The 25,730-nt window shown below is 48.0% G+C and overlaps 1 protein-coding gene across 2 annotated transcripts; it reads right to left on the reverse strand.

Annotated features, from left to right (window-relative positions):
- Positions 1–391: 391 nt before the first annotated feature.
- GOLM2 (golgi membrane protein 2) lies at positions 392–22,819 on the reverse strand. Of its 2 annotated transcripts, XM_057422715.1 has the most exons (10): positions 22,415–22,819; positions 16,266–16,320; positions 15,042–15,144; positions 14,012–14,102; positions 12,973–13,117; positions 12,276–12,356; positions 11,838–11,936; positions 10,281–10,454; positions 5,921–6,088; positions 392–2,007 (listed from the first exon to the last, which is right to left on the reverse strand). In XM_057422715.1, the coding sequence occupies exons 1-10, from the start codon at positions 22,739–22,741 to the stop codon at positions 1,937–1,939; spliced, it is 1,314 nt and encodes a 437-aa protein (XP_057278698.1). In that variant the 5' UTR covers positions 22,742–22,819; the 3' UTR covers positions 392–1,936. The 2 variants fall into 2 exon arrangements, with proteins under 2 accessions (XP_057278698.1, XP_057278699.1); XM_057422716.1 differs by lacking the exon at positions 5,921–6,088.
- Positions 22,820–25,730: the final 2,911 nt, after the last annotated feature.

Raw genomic sequence — 25,730 nt, forward strand, 5'->3', positions numbered from 1 at the left:
TAGCAAAACTATAAGGATAAAATTCACCTGTTTGCCAGCATCAGTTATCCAACAGCTTTGTCACTCTGCATCATGTCCAGCAGTAACCAAGCTACAGAGAAAGTCGGAATGAACAGAATCACCTTAAGGATCCTTCCTGCCACTTACCACCTCGCTGAAGGTGGTAAATGTACTAACCCAGGCCCCGAGCACCAAGGGACCACTCTGCTTGTGACACAGAAAAGGGGGGCATCTGTTGTGTTCACAAGCCCCCACTCAAGCAGAGTCAAAGGAATAACACAAAATGGGTTTAGTGTTCTAAGAGGCAAGCAGCTAAAAGCACCTCAGCTTCCACAAAGCCCGAAGTTAGTCCAACTGTAACAAGTCAAAGAGAAACACCAGAAGCCTCACATACCTTAAACAATTTATTAGAACCCATAACTGTTGCTTTCATTAGAAGAATTCAAGTTAACACCTAATTCAGGGTGAAATTACATTGTAAGACAAAAAATAAATCATAGAGCTTAAATAGAGCATTTGCAGAAGGCTGCAGTTCCTGGAGCCCTGGCACAAGTTCCTGCTTCTCGTGGGGTTTTAGTAGGGGAGCTAATGCTGAGCAGGTTCAGTGTCTGGTTTTTGCACCATGCAGAGGGCTCTTCCCCATCTGCCTCCCAGAAGGGTGGAATGAAGAACTCGAGCCTCAAACAAAACCCCCTTGAGATGCCGTGCCAGAGGCTGAAAGGTTTTATTTCTTCTCTATGTGAAGCCGGGGTCAGAGATCCCTGCAGCCTAATAAAGAATTGTACAACCTGTGGCTTGTTGGAGGTTCACTGACGGGCACTGAGCAAACCTCCGCTGTGGCTCCAGATCAGAACCTGAGTACAGACAGAACGTCCACCCGCCCGGGTCCCGGGCCCCCTGTTCACAGTAGCCCTTTTGGAGAAGCAGGTTGGGTTCAGAACCTTAATTTCCACAGGTGCAGATCAACAGAATCATTCCCAGGAAATTCAGAAAGTGCTGAAACACAGAATACAAAACGTATTGAACTTGCAAACCTTCTGCTACAGCAAATCAAAATGTGGAACGTGGCAAACAGAGACCTGCATCAAAGCATTAAACTGCAAATTAACTCGTGTGACAACAGGATGGATGCTGCTGGACAGCAGGAGCACACACAACGTCCCTGCAGAGCCGCACAGACCTGCCCGCCTCTCCCTACCACAAGTGCTCTCTTTAGCACATCCACACAGGTCTCCTACAAGCCCTGCTGCTTTATTTCTATCACCTTTTAAACCAAGCTATTACACAACTATTTCAGGCTGTTTCAAAGCACTGCAATTCTAATAACTGCTGCTTTCCAGCTCTATCTATGAGATTTGGTCGCTGTGATCAGAACTGAGGTGGTTCGTGCTGCCAGGGAGCGGTACTTCCCTCGGATACATGGAGGAGGGAGCAGTTCTTGAAACATCCTGTTCTCATTCCCAACTGAGAGCTCACCTGCGGAACACAACACGGCACGCATGAGGAAGGTGGGAGTGCTGGCCCTCAGACAGGTACTGTAGAAAAGGAGTCCTTTGGCTGTACAGTGTTTCCACAGTGGATTTGTTACATGAGATACAAACTGTACAAGTTCTCCAGTTTACAAAGTTCTCTAAATGGCAGAAACAAGTCAGCCCGTATTTATAACGCCAGTTGGAAGTATCAAGATTATTACAGAGAAGGAACAGTCTAAGTAATTGGCTCAATGTAACAACAAAAATGTAGTTTTAATACAATCTGCAATAGTACAACTATGCACATATGTACACAACGGCCTCCTGGTACTCGCTGACTGCTGAGTATGTGATGCTTTTTGTTACCAGCTCCCTTTAAGGTAAGGAACCCAAAGCAGGAATGGTTCAGTTCTGCAGCACGTCAGGTCCCACGGGTGCAGCCTTGTCCTGTCCCTGTTCACAGCTCACAGGACGCCGTCACTGAAGCGGGGCTTGCCATAGTCAAGGTCGTTCTGTAGGTCCCGTTCTTCATCATCTACAAATGAAGCACTCGGGTCAAACCTGATGTAATGCTACTGAAAAGACATCTAAGCAGCTACGGCATACATCCACACTGAGTGTGTGCCTGGGTTTGGGAATGAACTCACTGGGGAACACACAGAGAACACACATGAGCCTGGGGTGGCTGTCGGCTCCTGGGACAGCATCCTCAGCTCTACTGCTGCAACCCTGCTGCAGAGATGGAGTAACTCAGGAGGTGATGAAACAGTTTAAACTCACTGCTGTGATTTGAGAGTTTTCCTATGAGGATTGCAAACTCCCCCACTACAGCCCAGCTCCACGCTCAGCTGCTTTGCAAAGCTCCAGTAACACTTTTCAGCCCATTCTGGAGCTCAGGCTGGCACCTCATGTGCACCTCAGGGTGGTACCACCCCCTCCAGGCTACAGTGACACTGTTCCCACCCACTGCTCGGGCTGGACCACCGGTGCCTTCCACACCGAGGTGGCCGGTGCATCTTCCACTGCTGCTGAAGCCAGCCCTGGTGTCAGTGCTTCACACACCATCACCTCCCATCTCCCACCTCCAACCCGCGGGTGAGAGCTGGAGAAAGGCTTTTAAAAACAGGAACGGCAGCTCCCAGCCCCTTCCAGGCTCTTGCCAGTGAAATCCCTGTTCTCCCTCCCAGCACTGCTGAAGAACCAGCAACATGTTCTGCTCTTCACAGCTGGCCCAAGCCTACACTGTGATACACACCTGACCCACCAGGCAAGATGCCTCCTCTTGACCTGCAGAGTAGCTGCGTGCTCTGCTGGGAACACAGAGCAAGGCCAGTACGTTGCCTCTCTCCAGGCTGCCACATCCTTCAGCTCATCCTTACAATGGATTTACAGCTCTGTCCTGGATGGGAAGGGTGAAGATGCCCCATCCCTGGCAGTGTTCAAGTCCAGGTCGGACAGGGCTTGGAGCAGCCTTCTCTAGTGGAAGGTGTCCCTGCCCATGGCAGGGGTTGGAGCTGGAGGAGCTTTAAGGTCCCTTCCCACACAAACCAGGCTGGGAATCTCCAAGATGTTCCACCTTGTCTTTCAGATCCACACTGCCCATCTCTCCACCACTCTACTCTGCCCTGCTTCTTGATTTCTGCTCCTTGGATTTTTGTTTTTGAGCCTCATGAAAAACCATAAAGTTAACCCCCCCACACCTGGTGCAGCCTCAGAACACCCATTTCCTGCAGCACGTGCAAAAAATCCATCAGGGAAATGCACATTCAGTGTTTCTTCAAGTGAGGTTTTAAAACACATTCTAATACTCTGCCCTCTGCCTGCACTAACTCCACTCTGTCCCGAGTGGGTTCCAGCCTCCTTCCCCCAGGAACTGACCAAGCCCTTGTTTCCTTTCACAGCCCTTCCTGTGCTTCAGAGCTGGGCTGTGCCTTTACGGTCGCAAAGATGCTGGTTCACAGGAATGGAAAGCAAAGATCTCCTTCGGTGTGAAGCTGTCTGAAGCCCTTCAACGCTCTTACAACAACTATCCACCAGCCCCTGAGCAAGGTGGGCACCTCCTCCCAGCAGAGAGCCTGAAGCTTACCTACAGATGTGCTGCTGTTCAGTGAGGAGCCACTCGCACAGCACAGGCTGTCACTTGATGCATGGACCGACTCCTCCCCTGCCTGGCCACCACAAACCACACTGACTACAGCAGAAGCCAACACTTCAAATCCCCGCAGGCAGGGGCAGGGATGGACACTGGGCTGCCAGGCTGGACACATCCCTCAGGTTTGTGTATTTGCCTCTCATAACTTCAGCCCAAGGCCCACACATTTCTAGTGGCCACAGAAACCATGTTTGATGGAGCTGCTTTGTTTGCATGTGCCGTGTGCCTCGTTCCAGCCTGATGCAGAACCAGGTGATGTTTTCCTAATCACTTTTCGACAGGAATTGTTTCTTTCCTCCCCTACCCTAGTCCAACCCGCTCCTGAACCCCCTCCATGATCCCACCCTCACACACATCCCTGTGAAGAACAGACACTTTCCCTGAGACACTGTCCCTGGAGGCACCTCTCCCTGCGCTGTGCGACTTGTGCCTTGGGACAAGTCAACAGCAAGTCATTAGGGAACAGCACAACAGAGGGCTTGAAAGTTGGGTTTGAGGCAGTATCATGCACTGCTCAGACCACTGTTGGTTAAAAGGATTCCAGAAGTCACTCTGTCTTCACCACCAGGTACTAAACCATTATCTCTGTACAGATACAGGGCAGGGGATCAAATAACTGGTTTTCGCCAAGTCCAATCGTAAGGCCAGCCCAGCAGTGAGCTGACAGGTACCACATCTATGGGGAGCCTGCTCTACGAAGCCAGTTTCATCAAGAGCTCTTATTTTTACAAACATCCCTTGCACAACAAGCTACATGAGCACAATCTCTGTGGTCTTTAACACTCTTCCTCCACTAATGCCTGTATCCTGCCCGCCCTTTTGTACCTGGTGTACAGGAACACTGTTCACATTGCTGGCAATAGCTGTAACACACATGGGATTAACTCTTGCTACCTAAAGCCCATAGTTTCCCCACGAAGGCCACTGTAGTGATGTCCTCATGCCAACAAGGACACGAGTGGGGAGCTCTGAGGCCTCCTCCTGCCTCTTCCCATACTCCTGGTAAAGACAGGCCCAAGGGCTGACTAAGGCAGGTGGTAGAAGTTGGGAGAGCTTCAGGAACAGTTCCCTGGCCTTGGTTAAGTGCCAAGAGTTGTCTTGTGAAGTCCAGTTAAGGACCCGGTGAGGAGCAGAGCATCACCCCCTGCTCACCAAGGGGAACTGACCTAAAGCTGAAGCATCCAAGCCACCGGCTACTTCAATGTGCAGGGCAGAGCCTGGACACACAGACACGCAGTGACCACCCTTGCCAGTGACACGACCGTAACCACTGCTTGAGGGTAACACCAGAATGCACTGCTAGCTCAGAGCAGTGTAACAGCAGCAGCACAGGTCTCATTTCTATCACCAAGTGCACTAATTGCCCTGGTTCTGATCCACACTTTCCTTTTGCTTGCTCATGAGTTTCAAACCACCAGCCTGGCCAAAAACCCGCTTACACTGCACAGCTTAATGCGTGCCCACAGAAATCAGGTGCTTTGTACCAGCTTTCCCCATTAATTATGCTTGGACAGCAACTGAATACGTGTCTGAAACACTACCATGAGAAACTGCATTACGAGGATAAAAATCAGGATGCCCACAGAACATCAATCAGGGTTTGGGGAGAGGAGTGGAGGGTTCCCCTCTATTTTGCACTCAATGGAAATATTATATATGCTTATGGAAATGTTTTCCCCTCCAGACATGCAAACCTCTCACAGACTGTGACCAACAATAGGTGGAGGATGGCAGAGAGCATGGCGGGTCCACAGCACACAGCGATGGAGGTGATGCTCAGCAGCGCATGCAGAGGTGGTGACATGCACGGGTGGGTGTTAGGCTGCAGCGGGTCAGCCGCTCGCAGGGTGGGTTAGGAGGAAAGCAGGAGCCTGTTGAATCTGTGTACAAGGCACAAAGATCACACTGGGGATCCCCAGCTGAGGCCTTGCTGTGTATGGCCTCAGGGTGGATATGACAAAAGGAGTAGTCACAAAAACGACACTTCTGTGTTTGAAATGGCTTTAGGAGCATCCAAGGCTGCATCCCAGGGAGGTGGGAACCACATCTGGGAAATCTGAGTGTCTTGACTCTCCAGCAGAAGCTGCACAACCAAAATAAGGTACTAGAAGCCTCTCACTGCCCACAGCCAGAGCGTCGCTCTCAAGCACGAGCGGGACCAAATTGAAGGATTGCCTAAAGCCCATTCATTTCATATGGGAAGTTTGTGATCAGGTCAATGTAGAAAGGCTTTACACAAATTCAACAAGGAGAATGGATTTTGTCACAATGGGATGGAGGTAAGGCCCAAGCTCACCTTGGACGTCTTCTTCTCCACCATCACCATCCTCTTCCTCATTGTAAGCCAGCTCAGCCTGTTTGTCTGCCTCATACTCACCCACGTTACCATCATCCCCATTATAATCTGCCAGTTTAGAACCCTGCTGCGGATCAACAGGGGACTCATTCTCATCAAAGAATCGGCCTGTGAAGTAGGCAAAGGATTAAGTCAGAAGCAGAGAGAAAAGAAACAGGGAGACTCTAAATGAAAGCAGATGGCAGGTTAGGAGAGGGCTGGGGTAGCTTCAGCTGGAGGAGGAAGGGGGACAGGGGAGAAGCAAGTCCTGGAATATCTCCATGCTGAGTCCCTCAGCATTTGGCTCATTACAAGCTTCGCTCTCAGAGGCAAGGGCTGGAGTAAGAGCCCAAACAAAACCTCCACCTTCCATTACCCAAACGCCAGCACAAGTTCTCTGAACACGCTGAAGAGCGGACACAGGGGGTTGTACCCAGGCTTTATGTCTGAGGACCACCAGCATTTTCCTACTTACAGCAGAGCAACAGACTGCAGACCCTGTATGCGGGTCCCTCTGCTGAGCACACACCACACCATCAAGGCTGAAACCCCAGCAAAGCTCTGCCTGGTGCCTCTGAAGTGACTGGCTTTAAGTACCTAATTGATTTGGCTTTACACTGGGGTTTCCTATTAGGCTTCAACAGTTTCCAAAATGTTCTGAATCCAGTATTTTTGTCTCCCAGCAAAGAATTAAGAATAGTTCCAGACACTGAAACAATGCACAAAAAGCCACAAGAATTAGCTGGAGCTCTGCAACGACGAGAGAGTCGCCCAAGCACACAATGAAAGATTAATGGTGTGATGTCAAGTTCAGAGCTGGTGGTTAATGGGGTACAAGCAGATCTGTTCAAGTCGACGCAGTTCACTCTGCGTGCCCGTCGCTTCAGGAATGTGACAGTGGGCCTGCAGAGGATCCAAGTGCAGAGGGATGATGTGGAAATGAAACAAAACAGGATTAAAGTGCGATACAATCGTTACAGGCTGGAAAGGGACTGAGAACACACTCTGAGGGGCAGATGTTAAGCAGTTCACAGTGGAAGCAATTAAAGAGGGAATTAAAGCTGAAGGACATGAGTTTAGCACCAGGATTAAAGAGAGGTTGGGGTTGCAATGGACAGATGTAAAACTGAAACGATTTCTTAATGAAAACTCCCCGATGTGGCAGCCCACAAAGCCCAGGACAGAACCAGTAACACCCTGCTGTCTGGATGGGGAGGAAAAGCAGAGGAATCGCATCTGGTGAGGCTCAGGTGTACAGAAACAGGAATTAGTTATTTTCACAAACTAGAAGAAACTATGATCTGCTTAGAAATGAGAAGTGTAGCGTCTTATTCTCTGTTCATCCCCAGCCGAGTAATCCTTGCTGTTGTTTGTATTTTTGGCCACTACATCCTATATAAAAAGCAGACAGAACTGTACAATTCACACATGTCAAATATAAAACAAGCCATGGAAGATACCCAAGTGCACTGAAAAACAGTGTGCCCAGCTCTGCACCTCGCTATCAAAATTTAAAAGGAAAACACATTTTGGGAAGAAATTCCCTGATTCTGAAAGCAGGGAGATAGGACAGATCCCCTGAGCACTGCTTACTGGTCCATGGGCTGGGTGCACAACAAGGTCTGAAGCATTCAGTAACCAACACCCAGCCAGGTAATCACCTCCAGTGGAAGCTGTGTGCCAGACTGGGCTCCTCCACACGAGGGGCATGGACGTGTCACTGATGGACCTTTCCAAACAGCCACTGCTGACCCCTGGGAAATAAATCTGCCACAAACCTGGAGCAGCTATTTGAATGGGTGATAGAGAAAAAGTTTCTCCCTCACTGCATAGTTACATCGAAGCTACTCCAAATATGAAGGAGCAAAGAGAAAAGGAAATGTGATGATAACCGACTTGCAGCCTGCAGTGGAGCCATCCCACTCGCTGCTCCTGCCTGCAAAGCCAGGTCCCTTCATTCCCCCTTTCCCAGGGAGGACAGCACATCCATTTGAACACCCCAACCACTGAAACACGAGGCTCTGTCACTTCAGCTGTGGGCACCTGGCAAGCACAGGGTCTTCAAGCAGCTCCTTGGATAAAACTGTGTTGTACATCTCAGGATACAGGGTGGAAGCACAGCTTGCCAGGCTGCACATCAGTTTGGAATACCCCTATCCCCGCTTCAACAGAACATCCATGAGGGATATTAAAATCCCTGAAGCCTTCCCAAAAGATCTGTTTCTGAAAGACAACAGTAAATTGATGCCTGTTCCCTACCTCTTCAGCCCTTTGCTTTTCAGAGCTTTTTCCTCTCATACTAAACCCTGTTTTTTTCTCTCCCCTGAATTCCTTCCAGCTTCCCATCATCTTTGATATTTAAAGCCAGAGGCTGGCCTAGGTAAAACAGAGTTAGCTACTGCATCTCATCATCCTGACATCCTGTTATCACATCCCAGGGGAAAACCTCACTTCAAACGTTTGTTAGTGACCAACACCCACTGTTGCCCACATCGGTTTGCCCGAACTGCATCACTCACTCTGGGCAGGAACTTCCCTGTTCTTGATTGCAGACTGCTTCATGTTCACCAGCTTTTATGTTGTGAAGCTGCATCTCCTACATCGGTGGTCATCCAGCACTCAAAATACCAACCACCACCAAGCAGAGGATGCACCTTTGTGAACCTCACAGAAGCTTTGCAAATAAAACCATTAGCAATACCTATGCCTGGAACAGTCTTTTGTGCACCCACCAAATAGTGGTTTATTCCTGACCAGGTCTCCATTCATCTGCCTACAACAAAGCCAGGTTCCTGCTTTTGCTGCTCTCTTTCCTTTGAAGACACACTTTCAGATCCCTTCCCTTGGTCACAGTCTGTTCCTGAGAAATCCGTGCTAACCACTTGTCATGTTTAAACTGATGGAGGGCTTGTTCTGGTGCCTTTCCAGGCCTCAGAGCTGCTGGGTCTCTGGAATTCCTCACATCCTCCCTCCATTCACTTTCTAAAGATGTCTTTCTGAGAGAGGTACCATCACACTACAGAGTTGTTCATGGTTCAGAAGCCATTCCAGGTGGCCTCTTAAACCTCTCAGGCACTTTCAATTATCTACAGGTTTACTCTAAGGAAGGGAACTGCCCAAGCTAGAACTTGTGACAGAAGTGAATTCACAATTTCATGTCCCCGAGAGTGACTCCAGCTTCCAGAATCCTCTTCACTGGTCACTGAAACCAGTTCAGGATTTCTGTACCACTGTGTATCTGATCCACAGCATTCATACATGCCTCTGTTGTGAGAAAAGGATTCTGTAGCCTCCTAATTCTCATGGCTCTGAGGATGCTGCTTTGATGTAACAACCTGCCACCTTGGAGTACAGAATGATTTTAATAGTAGAAACCAAAGCCTAAATGGAAACTACTTAGCTGTGAGCACAAAGAAGTTGAATTTATAATAGCTATAGAAAGAAAAATCTTATTTGGCTTTAAAAAAAGCCCAACAAAACAACCCAAAAAGATTTTTCGGCATAGGGGTTTTTTCTTCCTTCCAAGTTCCCCTTCCTCACCCAAATGCTTAACAATCAGAATTAGTTCTTTTAAAATAACTAGGTTACAGTATACCCAGTCAGAATACTCTATACTATACTGTATACTAATACTTAGGAGTGTTGTATCTCCACTGATACCATAGGAAACTTCAGTGTGACGTTCCCACAGGAAGATGCTGTAGGTGTAATACTCTCCCGGTGTTATGACAGAGACATCTCACAGCTGTGCACGGCTGTGCAATTCTTACCTGCTGCCTGCCCACTAAGCCTCAGCAGCATCACCACCATCACACACAACACACACATGATTTGGTCCTGTCTATCAGCTCCTTCCTTGAGCAGGCACGGAAGAGAAGGGTTCTGGAAGACTTCTCACAGAGAAGGACAAACCTCTGGCCAGTACAAATGCACCACCCAAAGACCCTCTATATAAGGGCTGAACTCTTACAATACTGTCCAAAACTTCATTTAAGTAATAGTGTGAATATAAGTAACTATCATACATGTGTCAAAGGTTTTGACTTAATCTATTTAAATATGTAATAACTTCCAAAAGCATTTGTAATTCCTGTAAGCAAATATTTTTCTTAATGCCTGAATACAGATCCATATATATATATATATATATATGAAAGATGCCTCATTAAGGTGTATCTTTTACACACTAGCACATTACATTTCAGGCTTACTCTCCAGAAGACCACCTGCTGTAATGGTTCCCACTTCCCAGACACGCACTATTACAGACAGAAACTGAAGTGATTTTACTCTATTGAAGCATATGATATTAGCAACTTACTTTGCTTCATCTTCTGCAAGTCACTGACTCTGCTCTTTGGGATTTTGATATGGTCTGTCTCAATTTTGTGTTCCTTCTGGCCTTCCATGTTTTCTTCAAAATTCAAGTGCTGGAGAGAATTGGGAGGGATCTGCTTGACAATGTCTGCGTTTCCATCAGCATCACTGCGCACACCTACAGAGCAAGGAAGCATGTTCGGTTTTACGTGGTTCCAAATGCAGGCTGTAAAGCTACTGCAAAAGAGAATTCCTCACAGTTAACACACAATCAATCCAAGTCATCACCTTCTCAGGTGATTTTCTGTATGTACTTAAGTGCTTGATGAAGCCCAGAACAATAATATGTTCATGTATTTCTTTATCCTCCTGGTAAAATTCAGCTTTTCAAGTCTACTGAGCATCATTTCTTGTTTCAGAGCTATGATATGAGAAGAAGCTTGCAGAAGGTCACAGCAGTTATGCTGCAAATAATAACTATAATAACACATAACCAAGGAGTACAGAAAGCCCTGGTCCCCCCTGAAATCCCCATCAACCTGCTGCTGCTGAACTCCAAGTTTTCTTCAGCAAGCTCTTCACTTGCTGTCTTTAATGTTTCCTCATTAATCAAAGTCAAAAAGCACTGCCTCACAACAACAGGAAAGGAACTATTTAAAAGATCTGACATTTAGAAATAATAAACTCTAAAAACGTACAGAGGCTTCGAGCTCACCAGTTCTGGTGCTCTCATCTGCTTATGCAGCCACTGCCAAAGGAAAGAAATTCAGAAATGCTTCCGCTGCCCCTTTTTCCAAAGGGCCCAAGGATGGGCGTAATAAACTTGAAGCTGTTTGCTGTGTCACACACACGTAACAAGCATGTTACACTGAATGGCTGTTAGCAGGGCAGTATTTGAACTTGCCAAAGGTGCAGATAGAATCTAACCTTATCTTTGACATTAAAGCAAAGTGACTTGATCCACAAGCATTAAATTTCAGTGTATTTTATATGGATTCATGTCCTTTCTAACTGCAATTCTTCCAACCCGTCACCGCAGTACTTTTAATTCTCTCATATCCTAACTCTCCCCCAGTCACCCTCAAGTGAGCTGCTCACAGGAGCAGGAGGACATTGAGCAACTTAACCACTGTTTAATCTCCAAATAGAACAGGCTACCAACAGATCTACAATCAACTCCCGGTGATGTGTTGCAGCCCTGGGTAATGAGTACCCCCAAGGGGAGATACCAATTTCAATTACTCTCCTCTGCCCAGTGCAGAAATCTTGAAGCACTTCTCTTTGAAACTTGTAACTCTCACATTTGGCTGAAGTTGGTCAAAAGACTCTGAAATTAATGGGGGATGGATAAAAAGATCACAGAACCTCAGTGCCACAGGAAGCCAGACTAAGGACACGTGCAGCCTTGTGTCCTGCAGAGACTGATCATTGGCTTGCTTTTTGCAAGCACATCAAACACCACGAAGGGTCTGGCTATGCACATCTGACACTCAGGGCAGCAGACATTAACAGTGGGTTTCCTACAAAATGCTGACTTGCCACCTGCTAGAAAGATCTTTACCTGGTGCCAGATTTGGAGCATGAGGCTGCTCAGTTGGAAGATTTAACACAGGTTGATGAGCTTCACTTTTAGGAGCTGAAATGAGTGGCTTCTTTAAAGCTAAAACAAAATGCAAGGACAAAAGCGTGAAACAGGCAGTGTATACCAGATCTTCCCCTAACAACCCTGCCAACTTTGTTGTTGTTTTCTTGGTTTTAAGCCATAGATTACAATATAAAATACAAGATTTCTGGGACAAAAATAATGAAGTTATCAGCATTCAGCTGAGAACTCAAACCTCAAAAGCACAGTAAAAATTACCCCATTTTACACCCCACTTGAATATTATTACCATAGAGAAATTTTAAAACTTTGCTTTCACTATGAAACACATGGTATTCAAACAGAATATATACAACACCAAGAACCCAAACGTGAAAGTATGAGAATACTTCTAACCAGTGGGAGTGTCTTCAGCTTTAGCAGGGTCATTATCCTCTATTTCAGGCATTCCTGCATCTCCTCCTGGTTTGATTTTCTCTGTAAGACAAGAATAGAATAGGCTGCCTTATTAACAGTCAATCTCCCTCTTGTGGAAGACTCTAGGACCAGGAGAAAAGTCCTTTATCCACAGAACACATCCGATATTGATAACACAGCTACAATACTCCTTGTGCTGCACTGCAGACTGCTCTGGAGCAGCACTCCCAAAATCAGTGCAGTCTCCAGAAAAGGATGGGAAACAGACGTACTGCTCTTGGGAGCTGAGGTCAAAAAGCCTGCTGCAAGAAGCTGACTGGAACAGACACTGAACTGATACCAAAATGTGCTGATTCAGCAGCACAAGTAGAAACAGAGGGAACCCCCATCTGTCTTTTAACGAGGCCTTCAGGGAGGACACAACCACAGTAATTACTCATTAGGAGCCTTCTGTACAGCTGCTGATAACCAGAGGTTCCCACTGTTCCTCCCAGCTAGACATTGCTCAGTGGTTTCAAGGCTTCTCACCCCCAGCCACCAGCTCTCCAACAGGATGCTCCTTCCCTGGCTCAGCCCGAGATAACTCACTGTTCTACTTCAGAGAAATGCAGGATTCTGTATGAGGACACCACAGACTGGCTCATTATCCATCAGAAATAACAAACCTAACAGATACCTTTGCCATTTACAACGTGATCTGAAGGCTGCTCATTCTTTACTGTGTTTTTATCCTCTGTCTCTGGAACAGTCTTAGGTATCGGCTGGTCATCATTATTGGGACTTACTTCAGTGTCTTTACTGGACTGAATTTTTTGTGTGTCCTGTTAAAACGAATTCAGAAGGAACCAGCATTAAACACACCCCTGAAAATGACAAACCAAACACCCTCAAATTCAGGATTACTTTAGGTAAGCAAAACGGCATTTCTGAATGACATGATCACCAAAGTGACCAACAGCAGAATTCCTCCACCTACAAACCCAACTCCTGGGGTAGGAGATGACAGGATGGACACAGGACACAAAATGTGAAATAAAGCGGGGCTGTGAGACATTTATATTGGTGTATGTGGCTCAAGTGTAAAACAAACAGGTTAAGGTGTCACTGGCCTTGAGCCTCAGATCAGAGACTCTGAAACTATTCTAGATTTTAAGACTGAAATCTACTTTAACTTTACCTTATCGTTGCCTGTTTGTAAACAGAGACAAGTAAGGAAACTAGATTTAAAGAAAAGCAGGTTATTTCATCTGCTTGTAGGAAAGAGGCCCGTGTTCTAGTGGCAGCTTGCACCACATAATTACACCCCTGATACCATTCAAACGCCATTGTTATTTGCATCACGTTAGCACCTCAAGGCCTCAACAGAGATCAGGTTCCCCTTTGCAGTAACCTATACAAGGCTGTAAGGACACAGATCCTGCCCTAGAGAGCTGTAAAGTAATATCCATTTTACAGAGAAGAAACTGAAATCCTTCACAATGATGTCATGTAGGAAGGCTGCAGCAGAGCAAGGAATTAAGCCCCATCTCCAAGGCTCAGTTCACTGACAGCAGAACAGGCAGATGTGTGTACTCTGATACTCATTTAGGGCTGCTCAGGAACATACTTAACCAAAAGGTAGGGAAGAAATGTCCAAAGCCTCCACATATCTGCAATGCTCAGTCAAACAAACAGGACATCAGACTCTAACCCAACAAAACTTTGCTGTGCATTACCTTCTGTTCCCGCATAACTTGGTCCATTAATTTCTTGATGTTTTCTTCATGCTGCAGTCTCATTTCCTTGATCTGCTGCCCACACTGCAGACTTGATTAGAAACACATTGTTAGTTACATTTCATTTGTTGCATCTGCTCTCCCATAAATAAAATAAGGGGAAAAATATGAAGCAGCACAGAAAGCCAAACCTGAGTTAGAACAAGAATAGTGTCCAAACAGTCTTGCCCTGGAATGGAGTGGAAATGGACTGAATACAGAAAGCAAGCAGAACTGGATAAAAACAGGGACAGAGCAGTAAAACAGGAAAAGAAACAGAAAGGCCTCGAATGTGTCTCCAAACCCTGGAAAGCAACGGGAAAGTCGAACTCCACAGTTAACCTGTCAGCACACATTAACTCCTCCAGGAAAGCAAGATCTCCCCTCATGGCTCTCAGCAAAGAAGATGCACAACTCAAATAACAGGATCTGGATGACACAGCTCAGGATCCCAACTTTTCCAATGAGCCACATCACCATCAACCCAATTCAACAAAACTCCTGTCTCCCACAAACCCACTAATACTCAACACCATACAAAGAGTAAAGAATAAAGAATACAAATAAAGGCTGAGGTCAGCTTCAAATTCCAGTCTACACAATGCTTTCTACTTCAGTGAAAGAAATAAAATTACACTCCTAGAGCTGTGTCCTAGAGAATCATAGAACACTCAACTGGACTCCTCCAAGCATTTGCTAACCAAGATCTCCAACTTAGAAAAAAATGCATTGACTTAAAATTGTCCAATGCTGAACAACTCCAGTAAGTGAGCTTTTTCTTGGATCATGAGTCACTTTAGAGGGAGGAGCAGAACACCACAAGAAAGAGAACTCTGAAATCAAACAACCAGCTAAGTCACGGTCACATCACCAAGTGAGCACACGTGAGTTCGAGGAGTAGCAGAAATAGCATTAATTTGCACTTTTACTAAGCACAGACTTCCAGTACACACACAGAAACCCACAGTTACCACCGTTCTTGAAGGCCTACCTGTCATACTCCAGCCTCCTTGCAAGGTACGTGTTGTTCTTCTTGTACTCGTGCAGCTGATCCTCCTGGCGAATGAATTCCTGACGCAGCTCTGCCAGTTGTTCTAGAGCAAACAGCAAAAACCAGCACGAAACAGAAAGAGAAGAAGCTACAACTGGCAGTATTGCCAAGTAAGTTAAAAACATGCTCAAGCTTTATGTTATTCCTTCTAGATATACTTTAAAGATCCTTTAAGTAACTTGACAAAGATGCCAATTTACTCGTGTTTGCCAGATGTCAGTGTGAATTACAGAACAATTCTCATACCATGCCAAAACCCCTAAGTTTTTCTTTACCTTTTCACTCAGAAGACTCACACAATGCTAGTTCACCCATCTGTTGGAAATCTCCTTAATTTCCTGAAAGATTCTGCCATTCTGAGTGACACAGAAGTACTACTAGGTTGGTGATGATGAAATATTCTGCTGCTGCAGAAAGTGTACAACAGAAGGTACCTTCACACTACCCATAAAGCCAATACATATTTCCTGTCTTCACAGTTGTTCTGGAAGTTCCTCTCCCTGGTCCTCAGGCTACAAATAATTGTCATGCTTCCTGCTATTTTAAGTAGCACCTCCAGAGACAGAGGCAGAAGTGCCAAGTATGTTGTCTGCAGGCGTGTTCGAAGTTTGGCATCAGCTGCTCGAGGTCACTCTGAAACCCACACAGGAGCACTGCAGGCACTGTCATCATGGCTGCATAGAACAGCCCCAGCAGATGTTTTCTGGACCTTTTCTAACTCAAACGTTGAGTATCACAATGCTGCTGATCCAAACTGGGCTGAACTGTGTATTTGGTCATGAAAATTATTCTAGTCTCTTGGAAGCGAGCAGTGTCAGAACATGTTCTTTCTGCAGACAGTAGAGCAAAAGCCAACCTTTTGCTTATCCAGAGTAGGCAATAAACACATATAGTGACATTTCATAGAATGGTTGGGTTGAAGGGACCTTAAAGCTCATCCAGCTCCAACCCCCTGCCATGGGCAGGGACACCTGCCACTAGAGCAGCTTGCTCCAAGCCCCGTCCAGCCTGGCCTTGAACACTGCCAGGGATGGGGCATTTCACTTTATACAATGCTCCAGCACCACTTGGTCTCTCATTTAAGATGTTTTCTGCAGTACCCAGGCAGTGAAAACACACAACTTCCCAGCCTGCCAAACCACCGTTGAGCCACGAGCTCCTTACCCTTCAAACGATGTATGTCTGCCATCTGATAGGATATGTTGTTCTGCAGCTTAATCTGAAAGGAAGAAACAGTGGTGTAAGTACAGAGCATCAGCAGGTCAGAGGCTGAAGGCTCAGGCATGTTTGTTTGCTTTGTAAAGACACTGTACATAAAGGATTATCAGAATGACGTGTGGAGCTCCTGTAAACACAAGGGATGTATATTTAGTTACCTGTAAGTGATATCAGCAACCTGAGCGCTGTCTTTAGGCCTTGCTAACAAGGACTTCAGTTGATTTCCAGAACGTATTTCTATCCAAAAAAGCCCATTCTGTCAGCACTAAAGAAGCACACTGCATCCTGACACTGCAGGAGGCCTCGGAGCATCCCCAGTGTCAAAGGCAAGGGTATAAAAATAAGCACAGCATCAGCAGCACAGCCACTCTTTACCTAATGGCTATTTAAAGTAAATCAGTGATGTGATGCTACCAAATATTCACCACACACGCTTTATTTTTGAGAGGGAATCCGACACCACAGCCTTCCACACCAGCTTCTCATTGGGTATTTTTAGTAAGGAAATAAATAGCAGTTACAAGAAATGAGAAATGCATGTGCATTAAGTAAAGATGATTTGCCTTGTTCTTACACAAAGACATATGTAAAGACAAAACACAGCAGAAACAAAGAGAAAGATGCACATGTAGAACATACTGAGAAAGGATGAAAAACCCCACAACTCATCAGGCAACACTGATGCTGTAATTCTTTCTCTTGCAGCTTCATGATCGATGTAAGCAGTAACTCTAGAAAGGGAGCTGAAACAGGGCTGTGACTCTCAGGTTGCAAGGTCAGAACTACCTCTTGAATAGCAAACTGAGGCACAAGCAGCCCTGCTCTGGCATGGGACATACTCAGGCTACTGCAATTCCCACAGGGATCCTGAAGCTCAGTGGCCGAGTTGGTTACCTACATTTCCTGTTGGACCAAACAAGAGACATGTCCTTACTTTAAGGCTTCCCCACCCACCTCTGCCTTCCCTTTCAGCAAATTATTCACGTCTTTAAACACAAAGCCATGCATGAAGGCTTTTTGAGAGACGCACACACTCTGGACCCTGGGATTCAATGCGTCCCACATGGCTGAGGCAGCACTTCCACCTTCAGGAGCTCTCCGGCCGTACCAGCACTGCTGAAGCCGTGATGTTCCGCAGAACACAGCGTACAGGGAGGCACGGGTCCAGGGAAGAGCTCCAGCCACATCCCAGAGGCTCCTCACGGAACAGCGTGCTCCGGCCAGCACTTGCTCTGTGCCAGACTGCAGTGTCCTGGCTCAGCACTGCATACATGGGCAATGCTGGCAGCAAACCCTGGCCCAGGCTGAGAACCAAGCCAAGAGGTACCACCACCACGCTCCCACCTTGGGGGGAAGGCTCAGCCACTTCACAGGCTTTTCCCAAAACTAGGAAGAATGGCAAATGATGCAATCTCCTGGTAACCCGAGATCCCTGACCACGTTGCTCTGAAACACATACAAAATGGGAACAGCCCAGGGATGCTTGAGGAGCAGCCTCCGCACGTTCAAGCCACACATTGGAGCAACAGTCACACACATGCTCTGCCCACCAAGAGGTTCAGGGCACTCCAGTTACAGGATGCACAAAGAACAACACTCAATTAAATGAAAGCCTGTGTTGGACTTCACACAGAAGAACAGGCAGAAGTAACCACTGAGCCCTTCTATTCCAACAGGCACTCAGCTCTCCATCAAGCCATGGGGGAACAGGTACAAACCATGATGGTTGAGCATTAACCAAAAGCACCTTTCCTATTTTGCAAAGCCACCGACAATAATGACCAAGTCTTCCCTCTCCTCCGCTCTAAAGTGGTTCTTTCCCAGAGCCCAGTAAATCTACCAACAAAGGAGGGAAGTGGCAGATTCTGTTTTCAAACCTTCAGCTATCAGAATTCATCATACATGAAGTCTTCCTCCTGGCTTGCTTCTGCTCATCCCATAAAACACTGGGCTTGCCAGAGGCTGGGGGTGGGCTGCCTGTCTGCTACACGGTTTGATTTGGAGATAGCATCAGTTTTATCACAATCTTTCATCTTGGTGATGTTGAGTTCCAGAGAGAAGTGACAGGATTTATATCCAAAACAGCTCAGCTGACAGCAAATGTCCCTCATCTGAAGGAGAGGAAGGGAAGAAGCTTTTTTATGATTCATGGGATCTGTTCCACCTACACATGCAAAAAAACACACTCCACAAACCATGGCACAAGTCCAGTTCTTTCTGAGCTGTGTCCCCCTTTAGTCCTATTTGTATGTTCTGTTTCTCAGCAGCTTCTCAGATCCATTCCAAAGCACTTGGGATGTACAAAAGAAATTCTCTGGAGCCCGATGAGCTCCACACAGGGAAGAAACATCGGAAATCCTGCGCATGCCAGAGCTCTGTACATGCAAGACAACCCTCCCAGTGCTGCCTGGAGGGTAACACACTGTCCTGTAATGAAAGCTGAGGTGAGAAGAGGAAGTCGGGAGCAGGCTGGAGCTTCTCTCTATGGATGGTGGGACAGAACACAGATGGTGCTGCTTTCTGATAAAGTCACCCAGTAACTTCCCCAGGGGGCATTTCCTCACCCAACAAGAGCACCCTCCAAGGTGCCTGTCCAAGCAGCGCGAGTGTTCATGCCAACACATTGCTAAGGCATGTGCAGGAACAGCACAGGAGAGCTGCTCAAAAGCCTCTTTGCATAAGACTCTTCTAATGTTGCCAACTGCCTTTTTCAGAATAGGCTCTGCTATGACCATGCTATTAGTACAGCATCAGGGATGACACTGAGCATCAGGAACATGTGGTAAGCATGGAAGATCATTCAGTATCACAGCTTTGCAAACTGAGGAGCTATCAAGGAGTTCTGGCAACAAATAACATAGCCAGCTGCTCCCAAGGATGTTTTACCCCACAGCTCCATCCTGTGAAGCACCACTCAGGGCACCAGCCATAGCTCTGGGATGAGACAGGCGCAATGGCAACCACAGAGCTCTGAACCCCCCCACACTGGGTGGCTGCCATCTGGCAGCTCTCCACCAGACATCCCTGCCCTTCATCTTACTGAGCTTATTGCAAAGGGATGTGCAAAGTGACGGCGGGGGGGAAGCAGTATGCTGCAAAGGAAACTAATGGTACCCACACACATCACCTCCCAGACAGCAGGGCAATCACTGCCCGCCTGCCTCCAGAACTCCTCTGGTTGTTCCGGGGTCCAAGAGACCACCATGAGCTCATCACATTGTGACAGGAGAAGAAAACCCCAAGAACTCAGGCTTTTTCTTTTCTAACTGAAACCCCACAAGACACTAGGTCACACTCCTACACTTGGTCCCAAGAGCAAACATCCTGGTGCAGTGAATGGCATGCTGCAAACGTGGCAGGAGGGAGGAGACACACAAGGGTCTGGGCTCGACTACAGACACCACTGAGTGAGGAGAAAGCTGCCTGCAGAAACCCAAGTTGCTTCAACACTGGGAAATGAACACCCAGTTTGCATTACCACAAGGCAAAGAAAGCCTTAAAGAAACCACCAGAAAAGCATCTCTCACAGGATTTTTGTATGAAACAAGCGAAGACCTGCTGTGATCACTTGCTACCTGGGAGTTACCAGTGATGGTGTTTGGTTCTGGCTTTTGCATTTCACAAATGGATTGTTGGTAAAACCCAGTTTGTTCAAGAACATCCTTGCCAAATTCTATTTTCAGAGAAAAACAGTTATCCTTCAAGCCTTTTTTGGTCAGACACTTTATACCTTCTACTCACTACTTCTTTCTATGACAGATCTTTATTCCCTAAAGCAGAGCTTTATTCTCTAGTCACTTAAAGGGTTTTTTTTAGAAGGAAAAACAACAGCCAGGATTGTTGCCACCGAGAACATTATAGGAGTTCACATGGGAGGAAAGGAGAAAGGGACAGGGACTGGTTATTGATAAACCAGGCTGCTGCTCTTGCCTGTTAAGGCCCACTGAACATTTTGAACAAAAGGGGATATTCAAAAGCTACTGGCTCCTTTGGCCTTAAGTGGCAGCTTTGAGAACAAAGAATGAGGATCCAAGGCATATACTGCAGTATGCACACAATAACAATAAAATTAAGTGGTGCATTTTACTGCTCACATTTCTCCTGGTCCCCTCCTGACTCGGAGTGTCCAAAGACTGGCCAGGTTTACTGAGAACAAAGTGGTCAGCAGGCAGGTGCAGCTCAACAGCACCTTGGTTTGCATCATGCATCAGAGCAGGCTCTGGCTTCCAGCAACCCTTGCCAGGCACCCTCACTTCACCCCCTCATTTCCTTGCCTGGTGTCCTATTGTAAAACATCACAGACTTACAGAAATGTACAAAATGTCTTGTATTAAAAGCCAGCCTTGCCACACAGCCCAGTGACTGATGGCTTACTTGAATGTCACTGAGGAGCTGGACGCCTGGCAGCCAATGATGCACAAAACAAGTTCGTTGCCCTATGAATGCAGGCTCAGTAACAGGAACCCAACCTCATCCACAGAAAGAACAGCCACACCACCAGCATCCACTTACAGTACTCCCCTTGAAGATCCTTGGCCACTTCTCCAACAGCCTGAAGCTTGGAGACAGTTTTAATGCATCTACCAACCATCAGCAGCCTTCCTCCATTGATTTCTCCAGCCTAGCTGTGAGCTCCCCTTATTTTAGTACCCTCAACAGCCCAAGAAAGGGAGCTCCAGCTCAGGGCACTGACCACCACCTGTACTGTTTTCAAGCTACTCCCACCTTTGGGTGCTTGCTTTTACTAAGAGAGCAAAGAACAACTATACCTATTTGTCCTCTATTTGCATGCGGAAGTTCAATTCAAAAAAGCCAACAATGAAAAAAAAAAAAAAAGCCCAAACCAAAACACCCAAACGTTTTGAAAACTGCTGGTTTTCTGCCTTCTGCAAGGGGAAACAGCTTTGTTACAACCTAACTGCTCTGGAATCACAGAATCGTTCAGGCTGGAATCCAACCGCTTCAATTTCGGTTCAGCTCTTACTCAGACTTTGACATGGATAGAATACCTATTTATTAATTAAATCTAGATTTCAGACTATCAAGGATTATTCACCCTGGTGTTAGTGGCATTAGTTTCCAGCCGAGAGCACTGGTCCCCTGTGACAAATCTGATCAGGCTTTTTATTCCAATCTCAGAAAACAAAAATAAACTCAAAGTGCCACGTTTGCTGAACACACAAATGGGTTCATTTTAATGGTTCGGTAGGAAAGAAAACATAACTTCAACACAAAGTTCATCGGCTTGAAGGAGGCTCATTCTGTAATGAGATGTGCACGTATTCAGCTTCTGGGACAATTAAATGCATTTTCTTACACTGCTCATCAAATGTGTCTCATGAAAGGGGAAGAAAAACAAATTCAGAGAGTAACGAGGCTGAGAGCGAGGCATTTCCATAAATCCCATGGAGAGAAACAGCGTTCACCCAGCAGAACCGGGAACTGCATACGAACAGAGTACCCGCTGCCGTGCACGGCTGAGTACAAGAGCTCGCCCGTGTAACTCCTCTGTACCAGCTGCCTGGGATCATCATGAAAGTTGATGCACGAACTCCTCCTCCCTTCCACAACAAAAGAAATCCCCATGCCGCCCGCACACAACAGGGCAGGCTGGATTTCACACTGGCCTGTTCCTTCCCAGCTAAGGAAAATGACACGTTGCCTCAGCAGCAGCAGGGTTTTATGCCCCAAGCACAGGCAGGGACCAGGCTGTGCTGTGCCAGGGGAGCTCAGGGCGCTGCACCTGGGCGTCAGACTTGTGTCATTTTCCTTGAGGCCAAACTAACCGTCGTTTTAAGGCTGTGAACAGCTTTTTGATCACATAAGGTCAGCAGACGAGGAAAGCTGAAGGAAAATGAACACATTTAAAAACAGCAGTCTGGAAATCAGCGGGCTCTCGGGGTTCCACTGTCCGCACACACACTGCCCGTGCTGGGCATTTTCAGCTCTTTTCTGGGATGCTTTCAGAAACCCGAGCATACTGCGAATGTTCCAACTGCGACCAAGCCCGACACAGCTCCGGGGACTCGGTTCACCCGCCCGGGACCGCAGGGAGCCCGGCCACCGGGCAGAGCCTCCCGTCTCCCCTTCTTTACCTTGCTGTCCTCGCACTTCTTCACCTGGCCGTCCCTGGCCTGCAGCTGGCTGCTCAGGTGGCTGTAGTCGGCCTCCTTCTGCTCCAGTTGCTTCTTGTGGGAGTCCACCTTGCCCATGAGGTCCGAGTTTCTCTTCTCCAGGCGGCCCCGGGCCACCTCGGTGCGCTTGGCCTGGCTCTGCAGCTCGGCCAGCTCCTCCTGCAGCAGCGCCTGGCGGGACGAGGCGTTCCAGCAGTTGAAGGCGAGGATGGCGATCACCACCACCAGCGCCACGAACACGAGCGAGGGCAGCCGGCCGCCCCTCCGGTTCGCCCCGAAGCCCACCATGGGGGAGAGCGCCCGGCGGGGCCTTCACCCGCTCCCCGCCTCCGCCCGAGCCTCACAGGGGAGCAGCAGGGTCAGGCTGGGGGCTGCTCAGGGAGCCCAACGCCGGGCAGAGGCGCTGCCCCGGCAGACCGGGGGCATCCCCGGCGGCGGGGGGACACGAAGCGGCTGCGCGGGGCGGGCGGACACGGAGCCGAGCCGGGCCGGGCTCTACCCGCGCCGCCGGAGCTGGGTCAGGCCGCCACCGCGGCACCGCACCGCGCCGGCCGGCACCGGGCTCTTCCGCCTGGCGTCCCGCCCCTTCCGCCGCTGCCTCCCGCGAGAGCCCGGCCTCCGCCCGCCGCGGCGCCGCCATCTTGTGCGGGAGGGACGGGGAGGGCGGTGCGGCGGGGGTGGTTCTGTACCGGGACACAGGGACAAGGCACCGGCACCAGCGGCACCACCGGCACCAGCACCAGCAGCACTAACAGCACTAACGCGTCCATCCCCTGCGGCACCGGGACCGGGACCCGGGGCTGCGGGCTGGGCCGAAACCACGGGGGGGAAGCGGTGTTGGCTGCTCAGCGCGTCTCCTGACACGCGTTTCCTGAGGGGAGGCGGATGGCAACAAAGTCGGGCATGGGAGTTTGCACCGCCTCAGGGCCCGCACACACACGGGGACACACACATACACAGACATACACAAACACACACACACACACACACACACACACACACACACACACACACACACACCCCCATACACCCCTTTCCGTAGTGGTATCGGTTCCACTGCACTCCTGTGGCCAGGCGCCTCGGGCAGGAGGGAGGGCTTGAAGCGCTTTGTACAACCGGAGCCCTTCAGGCTGCAGGACGGTGCTGGGGGGATGTGGAGAGCCAAGGGGAGCGGTTTTCCTCCGGAAAGAAAGAAAAAGAACACCGTGTAAGGAATAACGTGCAAACCACATTGCTGAGGTGCAGCACGCGCCATGCACCATGCAGAACCTGTCCGCTGTGGTGGTGGCACACCGTGTGTATATATCCCTTTCTTGCACTCACTCTATACCATATTCGCATGCCAGTATTTGCATATTGGCACTTCTAATGGCTTCTGTGCTGGTAGGCAATTCATTCGCCAATCTGCTTGCTGCAGATGGCGGTGTCGGTTCGTGTGCTAAATGTAGCGTGGCGAATCACAGCTCGCGGTGCAGCTGAGCCGTACAGGGCTCCGCTCAGCCCGTTCTGCCCCGTGCAGCCCTTCTGTGCAAACCTGAAAGCTGTGGGGAAGGAAACGTTTGTCTCAATAATGTGAATGCAGTATAAGCGTAACGAGTTTGAGCTCAGAACAGCGGGGGTTGAGGTGTGCTGGTTTCTTACCAACTTGTGCAAGTCCGCTCAGAAATCTCTCTGCATAAAATCACAGATCCAGGGAATGGTTTGGGTGGAAGGGACCTTAAAGCTCCTCCAGTCCCAACCCCTGCCACAGGCAGGGACCCCTTCCACTGGAGCAGCTTGCTCCAAGCCCCTGTGTCCAACCTGGCCTTGAGCACTGCCAGGGATGGGGCAGCCACAGCTTCTCTGGGCACCCTGTGCCAGCGCCTCAGCAGCCTCCCAGGGAAGAGCTTCTGCCTAAGAGCTCAGCTCAGTCTCCCCTCTGGCAGGTTGAAGCCATTCCCCTTGGCCTGTCCCTGCAGGCCCTTGTCCCTCTCTGGTGTTCCTGCTGGGACTTCCTTTGGTGTTTCTTGGCTGCAGTGTTGCTCTGACTCACTCCAGAGTGGATTTTTTCTTTTTAAATAGTGGAGTTACAACTGTAGAGTTAAGAATGTTCTACATAATTAGATCTAGAATAGTGGATACACTGCATAAGAGAGCACGCTGATTTAATAATCTATTCAGCATTACAGAAAATTGAGAGATTTTAAAAGCATATAATTAAATAGCCTAAGATACTGTTCCCTCCCGACTGCAGCAGAGCAAAGCTCTTCTTTTCGCATGCATTACAAGCTTGTATTTTTTGCAAGCATTCTGAATACAGAACTGAAATTAGCCGTGACTTTAGCATGTGCTTTCAAAAGTGATTAACATGCTCCATCTGTTGGTAAACTGAGCAACTGTCCAGATGAGCCGCAGAGCCTGCTACCATTCCCGTGCAGAGCTGCAAGAGTGCAGTGAAGGAGCAAGGCATTGGTACCCAAAAGAGAGTAGCAGGGTGGTGCAGGGGTGTTCAATGCGATTGTGGCTGAGGGAGATGCTCAAAGTACAGGGATCTTGTGAAGTGGCTGCCACCTCCTTAGAGCGGTACCAAGCATTTTGGTTACTTGTTTGCCAGAATAGCAGTTGGTAAAGACAGTTAATTTCAGTTTCAGCACATTTTAAGAGTCCTCACATGTGGTCATTTTGGAGGATGCTGTTAGGCCTTTGTAGGGACCATCCAGTCACAGCCTGGATTTGTGTCAGCTTGAGAAAGGCATACATCACGGAACTGAGGTCCTTTGGAACCTGTTGGGTACCGTTTCTAGATTGAGGATCTACTCATACTCTGATTACCATTGTCTGCTTGGTTTGTCTTTGGGTTTAAAAGCAACAACTGCTGTGGTTTGTTCCCATAAAACTTTGTTGAGTCAGAGCACAGGTGAAGCGCGTGGTGCGATTAAACCCAGCAGCAGTTGAGCTCTAAGTGAACACTAAATATATATTGAAATGAATATACCTGGCACTGGGCACTGACACAGCGCTCTGTAGAAAGGTGAGACATTTCCTCCTCTTACAGCAAAACACCGAAGCATAAAACTGCAGAAACAGTGACATAGAGACATGATGAGCATGCTGCTGTTACATTAGTGTGCTGTTCTCACGAGCTGATGCTGTGTCAGAGTAATCCCAAACCTTCCCGACAGCTCTTCCTTCATTTGGGATTGTATCAAAACTCATTGCAACAGGAAGATAGATTGAACAGTGTTTTGAGGTTTAGTAAGTATTTCTGTCTTGGAAGAACCTTTGTGTCTGTAAGGGT

Source organism: Pezoporus wallicus, unplaced genomic scaffold, assembly GCF_028554395.1.
Source record: "Pezoporus wallicus isolate ANWC-B61680 ecotype Strahan unplaced genomic scaffold, APGP_CSIRO_Pwel_v1 contig_13178, whole genome shotgun sequence".
Classification (NCBI taxonomy): Eukaryota; Metazoa; Chordata; class Aves; order Psittaciformes; family Psittacidae; genus Pezoporus; species Pezoporus wallicus.